A 17956-nucleotide genomic window follows, 5' to 3' on the forward strand; every position below is an offset into this window, starting at 1 on the left:
TTCTCTAGCTGCTGGTCTCTTACCCTCCTCCCCAAATATATTTCATCACTATAGAAATTTATTTTTTAAAGGCTCAATGAATAAATAATTTTATACCAGAATAGATCAAATTAGGTAACTTGGGGCTTCCCTGGTGGCGCAGTGGTTGAGAGTCTGCCTGCTGATGCAGGGGACACGGGTTCGTGACCCGGTCCGGGAAGATCCCACATGCCGCGGAGCGGCTGGGCCTGTGAGCCATGGCTGCTGGGCCTGCGCGTCCGGAGCCTGTGCTCCGCAACGGTAGAGGCCACAGCAGTGAGAGGCCCGCGTCCGGAAAAAAAAAAAAAAAAAATTAGGTAACTTGATATCTACATTATACTCATCTACTAAGCTTGAGAGCAATAAAAATATCAATTCATAAACACTTCGATGAGGATGATGGCAATCGACATCTTTCAAATTCTATTTCTGAACAATTCAAAATGTATTTTATCCAACGTCAAGCAACTCAGTAAGCCTCAAACAAAAACAATACCACAAATCTCCAGTAGGTAAAACTGTAAATGAAAGACATTTTCTTCACAGACACAAAAGATTTCACTATATTTTCATTAAAATCTTTTCTATAGTTGATGCCTGTGGTGTTCTATACAATCTCTCTCATTTTTTAATACTTACTGCTTGGTTTTCCATGCGTGCAAAGATAACATTTAGCATCTGAGTAAGAGTAGCTTTGGCTGTTGTCTGATTGATGAGATTTTTGCTTGCTAGATAGATATTGTAACATGTTCTCACAGCTTGCAGTACAGTTCCTTCATGAATTTCTATGTGTTGAGATGTTACTGCAGTAAGTAAAGCCTTTAAAAAAAAATAGTTAAAGCGATTTTTTTTTGCATCCAGAGTTTCAGCACAGAAATACATTGGTATTTTTGTATTAGAATTAAAAATTGCAGACACCATTACCACTTTAAGGTAATGTATACAGATTTTCTACCTGCCTTAAATATATCATCAATTGTTAAAGTATTTTATGTTTTCCCCATCCTGGTTGTAGTTTCCATATAATCCTCCCAAACCCAAAACGCTAAAAAACCATTCAACTGATTTATTTCAATCCGAGTTTCATTTTAATAGATTATTATTTTGGTCTACTAAACTGCACAGCATTAATACTCTGTCATAGTGTAGCACAGATACGCTTCATATGATATATCTGTTGAACTAGATGTCAACTTGGGGAGGATACGTATTGTGCCCTATTCACTTTCAAATTTTTCTGAGATCTAACTTACAGACTGAACTCAATGTGCTGTTGTTATTACTGTTGAAGATGCTTACAAATGTTTTAAAATAAAGCATTTAAAATAATCCTAAGGTGAATCCTCCAATAAAGTGAACAGCTATAATTTCTGTGAACTGTCACACATTAGGTTACTCAATTTCTCAAAAGCAAGGACTTGTATCTTCTGTCTTTCTATGTTGCACAGTGCTATGCAGGGTCAGCATTAAGCACATACTAAACAAACCACAACTGACATGAAACTGCAAACAACAGGCCAAACTGAATAGCTTTATTATAATTATGACATTTTATAACTTATGAAGTAAATGCAGCTATGAGACTGAAAGGCTCAGAAGGGGTGATAGACACACATAAAGGACACTTCATACATGTAAACAATTTCAAAAGTACTAATAGTACAAGAAAATTTTTACTAACAAATAAACATACCACCACTACTATTAGCAGTAACATTAAAAATTCAATATGTATAGTAGACTGAAAACACAAATGAGTCATTTTTCTTTAAAGGAATTTAATGATCCAGGTGTATCATAGCACAAACCCAGGACAGGATTTAGCTGAGCAGGTTCAGCAGATTGACAGGTGCAAGGGAAGCAGGAAAGCTGGTGCTCAAGCAGAAAGGCTGGTGCAGGTGGGACTAGACTACAAGTGGTCTGACAGTAGTAGAAGAAACTAGAAGGGTCACAGGACCTTGACATGGGACCCTAAAGCTCAAAAGATAGAACCACGTTAGAAACTGGAAAGCTCTGGAAGACTCTGGGGGCCTAAACTGGGGCCTTCAAAATAAGGGATTTGGTAATGAATCTTCTCCTAGTGAATTCCTGGCATTCAACAATAAAATCCCCTGATATGGAGTCTAAAAAGCACCCAAATGACCTCTATTATAGCTGGAAAGCATATAAAATGACTTTTCCAAATATTTTCAAGGTAAAAGGCTTCTGATTTTAAAAAAAGTAGATTATGAATAACAAGTTCATTTTTATAATTAATTACCTTTATTATTTGTAACTGAACTCCTTCATCTGTTTGAGGACCTTGGAAACAGCCACAAATTGTTTCAATGATTCTATCAATTAATTTTTTGCCTGGTGTTGTACTATCTGGAGCATTGCCAGTCAAGTGCCCATAAGCAATAAGTTTCTGAAACAGAGAAAGAAAATAAAGATCCTAATTAAGCTAATATATATATATATATATATATACTAATTAAATATACTTTCAAATTATGATATACAATTGAACATATGTTAAACTTTTTACACAAAAATATTAAGGTATAATCAAAGCCAAGGCTATACCAACTTTTCCTAAAGAAAGCTTTATTAGCTATAAACGTGAAATTATTTACACTTGTAATAATCACAAAAACAGAAAAATAACCATAGCAAAACCATCAGGCAATACTTTGAGAAAGGCAGGCCTTAGAACTTGTCTCTGGTGAGTTCTAACAGCTTACGGCTTTCTATCCAAACATTACTGATACTGCTTTTGTGAAAGCTATCTTAACACGTTCAAATGACCCAAAATCTTTTTCCAAATTAGGTCTGTGAATATACAGAAAACCATTTCCAGACACTGGCTGCAATAAATCACAGATTTGTTCATTCATCATTACCATTATAACCCTGGAAGGAAGACCTTAGATATTAATTTTTCAGAGAAAACAAGGTCACAAATCAAATGAACTTATCCTTATGTGTGTGTCTCTGTGTGTAAGTAAAACAGGAAGACAGAAAGGAATTTTTCTGACATAAATGAAGGTCAGAGCTAAAGTTTCACAGTAAATATAAATACTAAACTGTTAATATTAACCCACTGCTCCACACAAAACAGCAAGCATCCAGTAAAATCAGGGCAAATAATGAAGTATGTAAAATCAGCAGCAGGTTACGACACTTCCATTATTGATAACCTTATTAAAGATTTTGTGTCTCACTAAGCTATCTAATGATTTCTGCTATCCTTAAACTGGAAACATCTTTTTGCAACTATTGTTTCTCTTGAATATAAGCAACCATTTGGTTTCTTACCACAAAAAGAATAATCAAGGCTTTCATGGAAAATGTCTGAATCATCAATTGTGAGTACTACTTAGAAACACATTCAAATTAGACGGTTTTTGGATAGTGCCATTTCATACATACCTGTAAACAATCTAGAGATGTACTAACTATGCGGGGACACTTGGACTGGCATGCCAATTCAAAGGGCAGGAAGTACTTGTCTGCTTCGATAAAATTTGTCTTTGATTTCACTGGTGGAAGGGTGCTTGATCCAGCTTTTGCTTCTCCATGAGGAGGACTAAATGAAAAAAGAAGAGTCTGATTATAATATCACATTCATCATATTGATGATATACTCACTTTAATTTCAGTTCTAAAAAGCAAACCAGTTTTCATTTTCCCATATTTCATGAGGGAACCAAAGCCCAAAGAAGTTAAGTGATTTGCTATAGGTCATAAGCTAGTGGCCAGAGACATAATTAAATGCAAGAAAAAAATTTTAAATTAATTAATTTAAATAAAGTAATTATTTAGGTTATTAAATTTTTAGTCATCTTTCTAAATATGAATCAAAGTCTTTAAGCAAAGACTTTAAAAGCATATCTTACGGTATTTCAGAAATATCCTTACTTGCTTATTTATGAGACCTTTTTATAAGTATGCTTACCATTATATTCAATATTTCTCAAAAATCATTTTTTAAAAAATTGATTTTATGAAGACCACATGCAGAAAATCTGCCACACTAAAATACACACGGTTGTATTATTATTTTGGCCAAGACTGACAAGTTTGCAAATTAAGGAAAAAAACCCCACAAACCTCTGCTTTTCAGTTTCCGCTTTTATTTCCTCTGGGGAGGGAAAAAAGAAGCATACATTAGAAAACTTGACAAGGGAAAGATCATTAACTAATTCGATTTGATTACAGGTTTTATAAGTTATTTTATAAATTCTATAAGAAGTTGGGAAGAATGCACTTTCAAAAGAAAATTAGGTACTAGAATTCTGTTGCACCCAAATGTATTAATTTACACAAATAATTCTATAAAAGTATATGAAGAATATACATTAACAACCACAAGGATACGGTAGAATTACAGATGACTAATTCCCAAAGCATTTCCTTTTCTCCAAGTAGCTTTTTGCGGGGTGGGGGGTCAAGTAACTCCTTACATTATCCACAAGTACTAGGATTAAGAAAAGAATAATACGTATGCTGTATTCAAGTGACAACATAGAAGGCACATGTTGGGTTAGGAAAAAAACTCAGTATACCCCCTTTGGGATTATCTCAAGGAGATTATCAGGCCAGGACTATAATTTCCTGATCACGTATATATGTGTTGATATTTAACCAATTTTTCTACTTAGGATTATACAAGGCGCTGCAAATACACACGCTCAATTTAATAGGAAATTTTCCCTTCTGCTGTTTATATCCGTAAGAGATGAGGTAAATTAGATAAATTCTACCTGTAATAGAAGAACCTTAAATTTAATGATAAACTGGGGAATCTGGTTAATTGATTAAAACTGTTTGAAATCTGTAAGAAAAGCATTCACATATAACATTAATAATTACTACCACTGCAGACAACAGTTGCTGGGAACTTACTATGTGCCAAGCACTATTACATGTTACATGTAGTAACATGTTTAAACCTTATAACAACCCTATGAGGTTTGTACTATCATATTTCCATTTTAAAGATTAGGAAATTGAGGCACAAACTTGCTCAAGGGCTGCATGGCTTGGGTGTGTGACTAATCTGGTTTCACCAGGTGTCAAAACTAGGTAATCTAACTCCCAGATCCCGGTTTTTTAAACAACTCTATTACATAGGTGTATCTATGAATATTGAGCAAAATGAGTTAAATTTGGTATTATAAGCAACTTCTACCCATAAATTAATAATTACTGAAAGCTATCTTGGGGGTTCCCTGGTGGCACAGTGGTTAAGAATCTGCCTGCCAAGGCAGGGGACATGGATTCGAGCCCTGGTCCAGGAAGATCCCTCATTCCGCTCGCCCGTGTGCCACAACTACTGAGCCTGCACTCTAGAGACCGCGAGCCACAACTACTAAGCCCACGCGCCACAACTACTGAAGCCCATGCTCTTAGAGCCCATGCTCCGCAACAGGGGAAGCCACCGCAATGAGAAGCCCACATACCGCAACAAAGAGTAGCCCCTGCTCGCTGCAACTAGAGAAAGCCCGCACGCAGCAACGAAGACCCAATGCAGCCAAAAATAAATAAATAAAATAAATTTATTAAAAAAAGAAAAAACTATCTTGTATGAAGCACCTCCCACGTACCAGGAATTATAGTAAGCCCTTTATAAAGTGACCCTGCCAAATTGTCATTGTGCAATTTATTCATTACCTACTCTGTGCTAAGCACTGATGTTCGGTATTTCAGTCTAGTACTCTGTGGAACAACGCTCCTTCCATTTTACCAGTGGTAGGAGTAGAAGGGAGACAATGTGAAAATATTATCTGGGGATATTTAAAATACTACTAAATAAAAGTTCATAATGTCTGATATTTAAGATCTGCTTATGGCTACTAAAATTGTACAGTTCACCAAAAAATGTAATAAAAATAATTTAAATCACTTTTAAAAATATAGTACAGATGAGGGGGCAATGATATATTAACTGCCCCAAATCTTCATAAAATTTTTTAATTTAAAAACATTATTATTATTATTTAAGAAGCTGAGGTATTGCTAAAAACCAGGTAAGGCAGAAAAAAGATGTGATGTAGGAGAAGCAGGGAGATGAGTGACAGTTTTTGCATAAAGTGAATTTCCATTTATACAATAGTTAGTAAACAGAGTATTCTGGTTAAGTAAATAATACATTAGTTAAGAATATCAGAGGTAGTATAACATTTTAAAGAGCACTGTGTTTTGATAACACCTGTCAATAAGATAACCTGTCACTAAATAACCGTGTGACCTTAGGAAACAACCCTCACTTCACTACTTAGAATATATTGTAAGTACCTTTGCAATCACCTAAGACATGGATCAACAAGTATGTCTCACATGCCAATGCCAGCCCATCACTTCTTTTCATACAGCACATGAGTTTAAGAATAGTTTTTATAGCTGAATATTTGTGATCAATTTGATGATAGGGAACACTAACTCTGAAGCCCAATGAAGAATAATGTTACCCCCCTAAAAGAATTCTAGTCTTCTCATTAGTAGACCAGGGTTACAAAATTTATACTCAATTGCTATTATTTTGAATTTCATTAAGAAAAAATGTGTGTAAATCTGTTTTCTCTTGTTAAGTGCTACAATATCCTTGACTTTTCCTCTTGGCCCACAAAGCTCTTTACATAAAAGGTCTGACCTTTGCTCTAAAACACTATGGTTCAAAGGATCCTATAGATTCTATGAACTATTTCATTCTATGATTCCATTATATTTTAAATGTCCACATTTAAATAATCTAATAAAACATACCTAACACAAGCTGAATGTAATTTTTCTCCAGTAATTCATATCATACTATAACATTTATTTATATCTATTTATCTACCTATCTCCTTATTGTAAATTATACAAGGCAAGAACTGTTCAAACTAATCTCGTTTTTTTTTTTACAAAGAAACAAAAAACACTTTAATTCTCAATGTTTCTAATGTTTTAAATTACTTTGCACTAAACATGAGTTTTCCTACTTTTTTTCATTTTCCTATAACATTTTTAACCCAGACTCAAAGAGTTTTTAATGTTTTGACAAAATCTTTAAAGGTCACAGAACTATGACAATTTTTCCCACTGATTATTAACATAGCTTGCATGTCTTCAGCATGCAGGGTTATCTTCATGGTCCTGCAAAATGCTTATATTTTTACAGTCTTCTGAAGACTTGTATTCATCTTAATATACTTCCTTTCAAAGCCATTAAAGGCCACTTAAACTGAAAAAACTGAAAGACACTATCACTAAAAAGATTAAAGAACAAGTGGCAATAGAGGAGCGGTAGAGTAAGTATTTATCAAAATACTGAAAGTAACAATATTACAAACCATGGTATTTTAAAACAAACTGAAAAAAATTTTAAGTATGTAATACTACTTTATATTTGTGCAGCAATAGAGTTTAAAACACTGTTCTATACATTACCTAATTTTATCCTCAATTCCTCACTTTATGGATAAGGAAACCATAGATCAGATTAGTTTAATAATGGCTTCAAAGTCAGCCAGCTGGTAAGTAGTGATCCAGAAACTAGTTTCTCTAGTCTTAAAGTAGTGTATTACACACTACACAGTGTGCTATATTTAAGCAGCCTTTTATTAGCTGATGCAGGTGAACTGAAAAATTCAGGGTAAACATATTGTAGAGCAGTGAGTGGCTCTCAAAGTGTGGCCCCAGGACCAGCGGCATCAGCATCACCAGACAGTACACCAAACGTACTGGCTCAGAAACTACGAGTGTAGAGCCCTACAGTCTGCTTTAACAAGGCTTCAAGGCGATTCTAACAGACAAACAAGTTTAAGATCCATTGCTAGAAGATGGTTAAAAGAAATGAGTGCAAGACAGTTGTGTTTCATCCACTATGTCCACATCCATTTATTGTACCTTTAAGACTTCTTGGACTAGTGTTTGAGCCTATGCTAAAAAGGAATTTCTTTTCAGTTTTCTTAACTTATAATAAATGCCCAGTAACACAGCCTTTGAGGAAACTGCCTCTCTAGTTTAATGAATTAAGGGCTTGAAAACAGTTTGCTTCAGGTTGGCCTTCAACAGTAGAATCAAGAAGTACAGTTGACCTTTGAACAAGGTGAGGGTTAAATTATAATCAGCCCTCCATTTCTGCTGTTCCTCTGCATCCATAATTCAACCAACCACAGACTGTGTAGTACTGTAGTACTTACTACTGAAAAACATCCACGTATATGTGGACCCACGCAGTTCAAACCTGCTTTGTTCAAGGGTCAACTGTAAACTAATTAATTCTCAATTATTAAAGAAAAAACACCCAGAAGAAAAAAAATATTGAAGTATCAAATTAAGAAGTAGCATACTCAAACTAAAAACCACTTGGTGCTTAATTGTGAAATATTTTCCTATTAAAGTCAGAATCATGACAAGGATGACCACAAACAGCAAAAGTTTTGACACTGCTCTGGGAACACTGGATGATACAAACAGGCAATACTGGATGTGATACGGAAAGTCATCACTCTTGAGCTGATATAAGATAAAAACCAGACACTGGGTTTGTTTGTTTAGTGATACTTAGGTTTTTAAACTATGTAGTCATAACACTTAAAACAAACTTTATTATTGAAATTCTTTCAGGAATTCTTTTCTCTCTAGCCACTAACTCCCCCTATCCCTTCAGAACTATTTTTATACAATCTTTTTAAAACCTTATAAACACAACCACTGTATTATATATAGAAGGAAAGATTAAAATTGGAGGAAATGGGTCATTGTAAATTAGCATAAAAGTATAGATTTTCAAGTATTTTGAAAGAAACACAAATTTCATTCCTTTCAGGTACATTAAATTACTGAAACCAAGTACATTAAATTACTGGAACAGCTGATAAGGCACAGGACTTAAGGAACAGGAAAGAATGATTTATTTAAAAAAATAACTGATCATATGCAAGTTATGTACATGACTTACTAAGTATATTAAATATTTTCTCTCATAATATTTTTTCTATCAACTTGCTTAGCAGCTTTCTTTCCTGCACTGACAGTACAAATATACACCTCAAAATGATATTTATACAGAGTCAACAGATTCTATCATCTCTATACCATGCATGATTGATATTACCTCTCACGACACCTTTGGTCTTACAGCATAGCTTGCAGAGCAACAGCACATACTCAACGCAAACTAAACTGGTAATCTAAGGAAACACAAGGTCAAATGAAGAGGTTTTTTTTTTTTGTTAATCAGTTTTTGCTTTTTAATTAATTTATTTTTGGCTGAGTTGGGACTTCGTTGCTGCACACAGGCTTTCTCTAGTTGCGGGGAGTGGGCGCTACTCTTTGTTGCAGCGCACGGGCTTCTCATTGCAGTGGCTTCTCTTAGTGCGGAGCACAGGCTCTAGGCGCGTGGGCTTCAGTAGTTCTGGCGCGCAGGCTTTCAGTAGTTGTGGCTCGCGGGCTCTAGAGCGCTGGCTCAGTAGTTGTGGTGCACGGGCTTAGTTGTCCCGCGGCATGCGGGATCTTCCCGGACCAGGGTTCAAACCCGTGTCCCCTGCATTGGCAGGCGGATTCTTAACCACTGTGCCACCAGGGAAGCCTTCAAATGAACAGTTTTTAATAAATACATTAGAACTTACACATCCAATGTGTTGTCTCCTTCAAAGCCGTAACGGTGGGAGTGTATGCATCAATTACCATAATACTGCCAGTATTCAAAAATATATGTGGAATTCATTGTTTGCAGTTCTCTCCTGCCTGCTTCCTTCTTTTAAATGAATAACCTCACAGAAGGAAAAATTTCTAGAAAGGGAATCAGATTCTAGCCACCAATTAACCCCAACTGGCTTAGAGCCAAGCATGAGTAATGGTATGTGACTACAAAACAGAAGTTCTCAACTTCAGTGCTTCTGTAAACCAATGTCAAATTGTGTGTGCGAGCAGTGTTTTAGAAAAAGTACATAACTCTCATTAGATTCTGAAAGAAACCTGTAACCCAAACTATAAAGATGATACAGGATCAATTAAAAGCAGTAATTTGGATCAATGATGACTATACGTGAAAGCAATTTTAAACAAAATATTTATAAAACATTGCATAAATGTAAGGGAACACTTTGAAAAATAACATTCCTTTGGATGTATATATTCTGCTAGGTTTACTTTTTCAAAGCCAAAACATGTGACTTTAGCATCACATTTCAAACAGTTAAGGATTAAATAAAAATACAGGAGTTAAATACAATGTTACAGTAATCTAAGGAAGAGATAATGGCATGAACAAAAGCTGTGACAGTAGGGATGAGTAAATGTGAATTCCATGGACATCTTGGGAGGAAAAACAGTGAAACAATCTCATTTATCTAGGAGGAGGAAGAGGAGCGAGGAGAGGAGCCAGGGCTTTGCCTAACCGCATAAGAAACGTACCACTAATTTAGACACAAAACGCAGTTCTTGGGCTTCCCTGGTGGCACAGTGGTTGAGAATCCGCCTGCCAATGCAGGGGACACGGGTTCAAGCCCTGGTCTGGGAAGATCCCACATGCCGCAGAGCAACTAAGCCCGTGAGCCACAAGTACTGAGCCTGCGCTCTACAGCTTGCGAGCCACAACTACTGAAGCCCGCGTGCCTAGAGCCCATGCTCCGCAACGAGAAGCCACCGCAACGAGAAGCCCGCGCACCGCAATGCAGAATAGCCCCCGCTCGCCGCAACTAGAGAAAGCCCACGAGCAACAACGAAGACCCAGTGCAGCCAAAAGTAAATAAATTTATATATTAAAACAAAGATGCAATAGGAACAAATATTCAGCTGGGATCAACCAGGAGTTGCATACACAGTGAATATTCACTAATATGAATTAGATGTTCACAGGTACTAAAACGATGACTGCAGAACTGATAAAAGTATGTTAAGTTCTGATATTCTTAAAAACTTAAATTCTGGAAATGGAAGATGCAATGCACAATAACATGTGCTTTGACCCTAGGGTTAAAGGTTAAATGAATATTTGTATACCGTAAGTTTTTTTTTTTTTTTTTTTTTTTTTTTGCGGTATGCAGGCCTCTCACTGTTGTGGCCTCTCCCGTTGCGGAGCACAGGCTCCGGACGCGCAGGCTCAGCAGCCATGGCTCACGGGCCCAGCCGCTCCGCGGCATGTGGGATCTTCCCGGACCGGGGCACAAACCCGTGTCCCCTGCATCGGCAGACGGACTCTCAACCACTGCGCCACCAGGGAAGCCCTACCATAAGATTTTATCCATTGCCATGATTTACAGTAAAAACTGTCACAGGTATTAATGCAATACTTAGTACTCTTTTACACAGCTTAGAAAGTTTACTAATTTGGTATTTGTAACCATTCTGCCCTGAGCTAAGCTAAATTTTACCTTACAGTATTCTATAAAAGGAAACAAGCACCATAATCCAAACTATAGAAATTTTTCCTCAAGTGAATGCACTTTATATTGATATGCACTTTTTAAAAATAATTTATTTATTTTTGGCTGTGTTGGGTCTTCGTTGCTGCACGTGGGCTTTCTCTAGTTGCGGCGAGCGGGGGCTACTCTTCGTTGCAGTGCACGGGCTTCTAATTGCGGTGCCCTCTCTTGTGGAGCATGGGCTCTAGGCACGCGGGCTTCAGTAGTTGTGGCTCACGGGCTCAGTAGTTGTGGCGCACGGGCTTAATTGCTCCGCGGCATGTGGGATCTTCCTGGACCAGGTCTCGAACCCGTGTCCCCTGCATTCGCAGGCGGATTCTCAACCTCTGTGCCACCAGGGAAGCCCAATATGTACTTTTAATAGAATCCATTACTTCCAAAATTATTGGCAAAAATAATGCTGATTTATTTTTTACTAAACCAACCCCCCCCACACACAACACCATATATGATGTAAGAAGCTGAGCAGTCCTTTAGAGTACCAAATTTCCTAGTGAATTTCAAATAAATGTTTTCTTATCACAGTGAGGACTATACGGGCTTGGCTATTTTCTGAAATATGAAAGGGAGAAGAACAGATTTTCATTCAAAAGCCAATATTCCTGCCCTCCCTGCCAAAAGCCAGCAGACGCCCATCTAATAATATGGTTCTAGAGGATATGTCAAAAAGGAGTGCAAAATTCTGACTGCAAACATTCTATTATATTGTAATTGTCCTCAATGGTTTGAATGTTGGTGGAATTTTCAGAATAAAGGTGAAAAGTGACGCTTCTACCATAAAACAGCAAAAGCCAACTAAGGGGGAATGACTGGATTCAAATGAAAACTAGACACACGAATTGCAGTTAGCTTACAAACAACTCAAACTTAGAATTCCAAATTTAACTTAATGCTTAAGAAATGTTTAATTACTTGTAACAGAAAGGCACTGTACAACTTTTAAATTTAGACCCTGATCTCTGGCCAAACATAACAGTTATAGGAGTCCCCCCTTATCCCCAGTTTCACTTTCTGAGGTGTCAGTTACCTGCAGTCAACTGCAGTCTGAAAATATTAAATGGAAAATTCCAGAAAAAACAATCCTAAGTTTTAAATTGCATGACATTCTGAGTAGTGTGATGAAATCTCGTGCTGACCCACGCTATCCTGCTTTGTCCCACCCAGAACATGAATCATTCCTTCAGTGTATGCTGCCCTTAGCCATTTAGTAGAGCCCTCTCGGTTATCAGGATCGACGGTCATAGATGGTACCACAGTGCTCTGTTCAAGTAACCCTCACTTTAAAAAATGGCCCCAAAGTGTGAAAGTAGTGATGCTGGCAATTTGGATATGCCAAAAGGAAGCTTTAGCTTCACTTAAAGTGCTTTCTTTAAGTGAAAAGGTATAAGTTCTTGACTTAATAATAAAAGAAAAAAAAATCGAGTGCTGAGGTTGCTAAGATCTATGGTAAAAACCAATCTTCCACTCATGTAATTGTGAAGAGAGAAAAAGAAATTTGTGCTAATTTTGCTGTCACACCTCAAACTGCAAACGTTATGGCCATGGTGTGTTAAGTGCTTAGTTAAGATGGAAAAGGCATTAAATTTGTACAATTAGATATTTTGAGAGAGAGCATATTTACATAACCTTATTACCTTATACTGTTATAATTGTTCTATTTTATTATGTTATTGTTGTTCATAATTTACTGTGCCTAATTTGTAAATTAAATTGTAACATAGGTATGTACGTAGAGGTAAAAACACAGTGTATAGAGGGTTCAGTACTATTCACTGTTTCAAGCATCCACTGGGGATCTCAGAACATACCCCCTGCAGACGGTGGGGTACTACTGTAATTTAAGTTCTCTAATGCACTTAAATAATTTTTTCCGTGATAAATAACTTAAAACTAGGAATAAAAAATTCTAATAGACTGAAACTGTTTCTTGAATGTGTGGTACATCAATAATACTCAGATCCGTGAGAAATGTCTTCTAAGATAATGAAAATCGTTGATTAGCTCACCAAAATCACATGAATAGAAAAGAGTCTAATAAACAAAAATATCTTGTTTGTGTAGCATTTTACAATTTACAAAGAAGTTTTATATACATATTATTAATTCTTAGAACAGCAGACAGCATTACCAACATGCCCATTTTAGAGATTAAAAAACCTGAAGTGACTTACCCAGGATGACAAGAAGGGTATGGAATGATTTAAGTGTGATTTTGCTAAGAAATAAGCCTAAATCAAATGACTGAATTTCAATGACTTATCAATTAAAAGAATATTAATTTTAGAATGATGTTATCATCATAGTTTTCCAATGTGCCCATAAAAGTTCTAACAAAACACAAAACCACTGTGCTGCCTATTAATTCAGAAAGAGAAAAAATCCTGCTGTTTTGAAAACCACAACTAGAAATGTACTTTGAATAGTAAATATTTCAAGTCAATAATTTTCTTTCCATTCCAGACTTGCTGTATAAAATATTTAAATAAAATACAAAATAAGTACAAAATAAAAACTTCAACAGAATTCAGATTGAGTGTCTGCCTAATGACACCGAAGTAATAAACATAGGTAAGCCAAATTTAAAGAAATTTTCACTTTCACTAAGTGAAAATAAGCATTTAGAGAAACCACGAATTATGAAAATCGTCCTTTAATGTCCTTTAATGGAACTTAATATTTGAACAGAAAAGAATGCAGTGGATGTTTATTGTCAACAACTTGCAGTGGCTACAGTGAAAATCAACAAAAACAGAGTTACTGTTCTAAGTGTTAACACCCCTACTGGTAAATAAACATTAGACATTTCATAGATTCTGCTCAATGTAAGAAATGCAGAAGCCACAGCTATGGGATCATGGAAAGAATACTGCACTGTTTAAGTCAGGGCCTTGGGTTCTATTTCACACTTGGCTGCACAAGCGAAATACAGTAGAAAGAAATGGGTTAGAGGCCCCAAAAGACTGAGAGTCAAACCCCAGGTCTGCCTCTGTATGACCTTTCTAAACCTCAGTTTACAGATTTTTCAAATAGGCATGATAATATTTAGTTTTCTGTCTCATAAGACTATATTAGGAGAATCTTGGAGGTGTGAAAGTGCTTTGTTTCGGGCTGGGTTTAGTCTGGTTTTTTTTTTTTTTTTGAGAAAAGTTTTAAATTCAAAAAAAGTACAAACAACAGTAGATAAATACCCAGTAAGCAACCACCCAAGCTTATTTTATGAAAGCATTTCATAAATGTCAAGCATACCTCAGAGATCTTGAGGGTTCAGTTCCAGACCACTGCAATAAAGCGAATACTGCAATAAAGTCACATGAATTTTTCGTTTCTCAGTGCATATAAAAGTCATTTATACTATACCGTAATCTATTAAGCGTTCAATAGCATTATGCCTTAAAAAACAATATTCATACCCTAATTTAAAAAATACTTTGCGAATTCCCTGGCGGTCCAGCGGTTAGGCCTCAGTACCCTCACTGCTGTAGGCCCAGGGTCAATCCCTGGTTGGGGAACTAAGATCCCTCAAGCTGTGCAGCGCGGCAGAAAAACAAAACAAAAAATACTTTATTGCTAAAAACTGCTATCAACCATCCAATCTTCACCTGGCGGAGGGAGTGACCAGGGTGGTGGGTGCTGAAGGGTGGGGCGGCTACAGCAATTTCTGAAAATCAGACGACAATGAAGTTTCCTGCATCGATTGACTCTTCCTTTCAGGAACAATTTCTTAGCAGCATGCAATGCTGTTTGACAGTATTTTACCAACAGCAGAACTTTCCAAATTGGAGTCAATCCTCTCAAACCCTGCTGCTGCTTTATCAACAAAGTTCATGTTATATTCTACTGAATAAATCTTTTGTTGTCATTCCAATAATCTTCACAGCATCTTCACCAGGAGTAGGTTACGTCTCAAGAAACTACTTTCTTTGGTCATCAATAAGAAGCAGTTCCTCATCTGTTAAAGCTTTATCATAAGACTGCAACAATTCAGTCACATCTTCAGGCTCCATTTCTAATTCTAGTTCTCTTGCTATTTCCACCACATCTGCAGTTACTTCCTTCCCTGAAGCCTTGAACTCCTTAAAGTCCTCCATGAAGGCTGGAATCAACTTCTTCCAATCTCCTGTTAATGCTGATATTTTGACCTCTTCCCATGAATCACGAATGTTCTTAATGGTGTTTAGAATGGTGAATCCTTTCCAGAAAGTTTTCATTTACTCTCCCCAGGTTCATGAGAGGAATCACTACTATGGCAGGTACAGCCTTACAAATGTTATTTCTTCAGTAATAAGACTTCAAATTCTTGATCCCTGGGCTGGATGATGGATGCTGTGTTATTAACAGGCATGAAAACAACATTAATCTTGTTATATTGAATACATCTCCATCAGAGCTCTTGTGTGACCAGGAATACTGTCAATGAGCAGTAATATTTTGAAAGGAATCTTTTTTCCTAAGCAGTAGGTCTCATCAATGGGTTTAAAATATTCAGTAAACCATGCTGTAAACAGATGTGCTGTCTTCCAGGCTTTGTTGCATTTACAGAGCACAGGCAGAGCAGATTTAGCATGATTCTTAAGGGCCGTCGGATTTTCAAAATGGTAAATAAGCACTGGCTTCAACTTAAAGTCACCAGCTGCATAAGCCCCTAACACGAGGGTCAGCCTGTCCTTTGAAGCTTTGAAACCAGGCACTGACTTCTCCTCTCTAGCTATGAAAGTCCTAGACGGCATCTTCTTCCAATATAAGGCTGTTTCATCTACATTGAAGAGCTGTTGTTTAGAGTAGCCACCTTCATTAGTCATCTTAGCTAGATCTTCTGGATAACTTGCTGCAGCTTCTACAGCAGCACTTCCTGCTTCACCTTGCACTTTTATGTTATGGAGACGGCTTCTTTTCTTAAACCTCATGAACCAGCCTTTGCTAGATTCAAACTTTTCATCTGCAGCTTCCTCACCTCTCTCAGCCTTCAGAGAATTGAAGAAAGTTATGGCCCTTACTATATATAAAATGAATAACTAATAAGGACCTACTGTATAGCACAGGGAACTCTACACAGTACTCTGTAATGACCTATATGGGAAAAGAATCTAAAAAAAAGTGGATATTTGTATATGTATAACTGATTCACTTGGCTGTACAGCAGAAACCAACACAACATTGTAAATCAACTCTATTAAAAAAATAAAATTTTTTTTAAAAAGTTACGGTCTTGCTCTAGATTAGGCTTTGGCTTAAGGGAATGTTGTGGCTGGTTTGATCTTCTATCTGGACCACTAAAACTTTCTCCATACCAACAAGGCTGTTTCGCTTTCTTATCATTTGTGAATTCACTGGAGTAGCACTTTTAATTTCCTTCAAGGACTTTCTCTTTGCATTTATGACGGAGCTGTTTGGCACAAGAGGCCTAGTTTACGACCTATCTCAGCTTTCAACATGCCTTCCTCACTAAACTTAATCATTTGTAGCTTTTGATTTAAAGTGAGAGACATACGACTCTTCCTTTCACTTGAACGCTTAGAGGCCACTGTAGGGATGTTAACTGGCCTAATTTCAATATTGTTGTGTCGCATGGAATAGGAAGGCCTGAGGAGAGGGGGCAAGACAGGGGAATGGCCAATGTCGGTGGAGCAGTCAGAACACACACATAAGTTTGCAGTCTTATATGGGCATGATTCGTGGTGCCCCAAAAACAATTACAATAAAAACATCAAAGATCACTGATCACAGATCACCATAAAAAAATACGATAATAAGGAAAAAGTGTGAAATATTGCGAGAATTACCAAAATGTGACAGAGACATGAAGTGAGGAAATGCTGTCGGAAAAATGGCACTGACAGACTTGCTCAAAGCAGGGTTGCCACAAACATTCAGTTTGTAGAAAATGCACTGTCTGTGAAGCACAATAAAGCAAAGAGCAATGAAACGACGTGTGCCTGTATACATTATGTAAGGAAACGGATCCTGTCAGTCTTATGCACCAATGCATTTTTGGTTCTTACCACAAGTTGCACATAATAATAACACCTAATATCTACTGAGCAGTTACCAAGTGCCAGGTTCCACTGCAGGTGCTTTAAAATACCTCATTAGGTCCTCCAGCAATTCTGAGATACATGCTATTATTGTTCTGATTGTATATGGGAGAAAACAGACACAGATACGTAAGTGACACACCCAAGGTCACACACTTCGTGATAGGGCCAACATTATTAAACCTGCATTATCATACTGATAGCAGATACTCAATAAAGAATTGCTGAATGAATAAAAGAATGATCATAAAATTGAGTTAGAGGAAATAAGTTATACATGAAGCAAAAAATTTCAAGATACTTTCAGGCCACTGATATTGTTAGAGGATAGTCTGTAGACCTTAAAAAAATCCTAAAATTCATAAATACATCTATGGCAAATACAGTTGACCCTTGAACAACATGGGGATTAATTCTTATAACTTATAGTCAGCCTTCGGTTCCTCCGCATATCAAAAGCTCAATAGTCCAAACTGCACATTTGAAGTCCACTAGTGCCAAGATCTTTCT

The 17956-nt window shown here is 36.7% G+C and overlaps 1 protein-coding gene across 1 annotated transcript in view; it reads right to left on the minus strand.

The window, feature by feature from the left end:
- ARFGEF1 (ARF guanine nucleotide exchange factor 1) overlaps nucleotides 1-17956 on the minus strand; it is a 137368-nt gene that overhangs the window by 82186 nt on the left and 37226 nt on the right. Inside the window, exons 2-5 of the mRNA XM_059994735.1 lie at nucleotides 4111-4141; nucleotides 3430-3586; nucleotides 2279-2425; nucleotides 658-837 (exon numbers count right to left, since the gene is read on the minus strand). Coding sequence (XP_059850718.1) covers nucleotides 658-837; nucleotides 2279-2425; nucleotides 3430-3586; nucleotides 4111-4141 — 515 coding nt within the window. The remainder of the gene's footprint in view (nucleotides 1-657; nucleotides 838-2278; nucleotides 2426-3429; nucleotides 3587-4110; nucleotides 4142-17956) is intronic.

This window comes from Delphinus delphis, chromosome 17 (assembly GCF_949987515.2).
Source record: "Delphinus delphis chromosome 17, mDelDel1.2, whole genome shotgun sequence".
Taxonomy (NCBI): domain Eukaryota; kingdom Metazoa; phylum Chordata; class Mammalia; order Artiodactyla; family Delphinidae; genus Delphinus; species Delphinus delphis.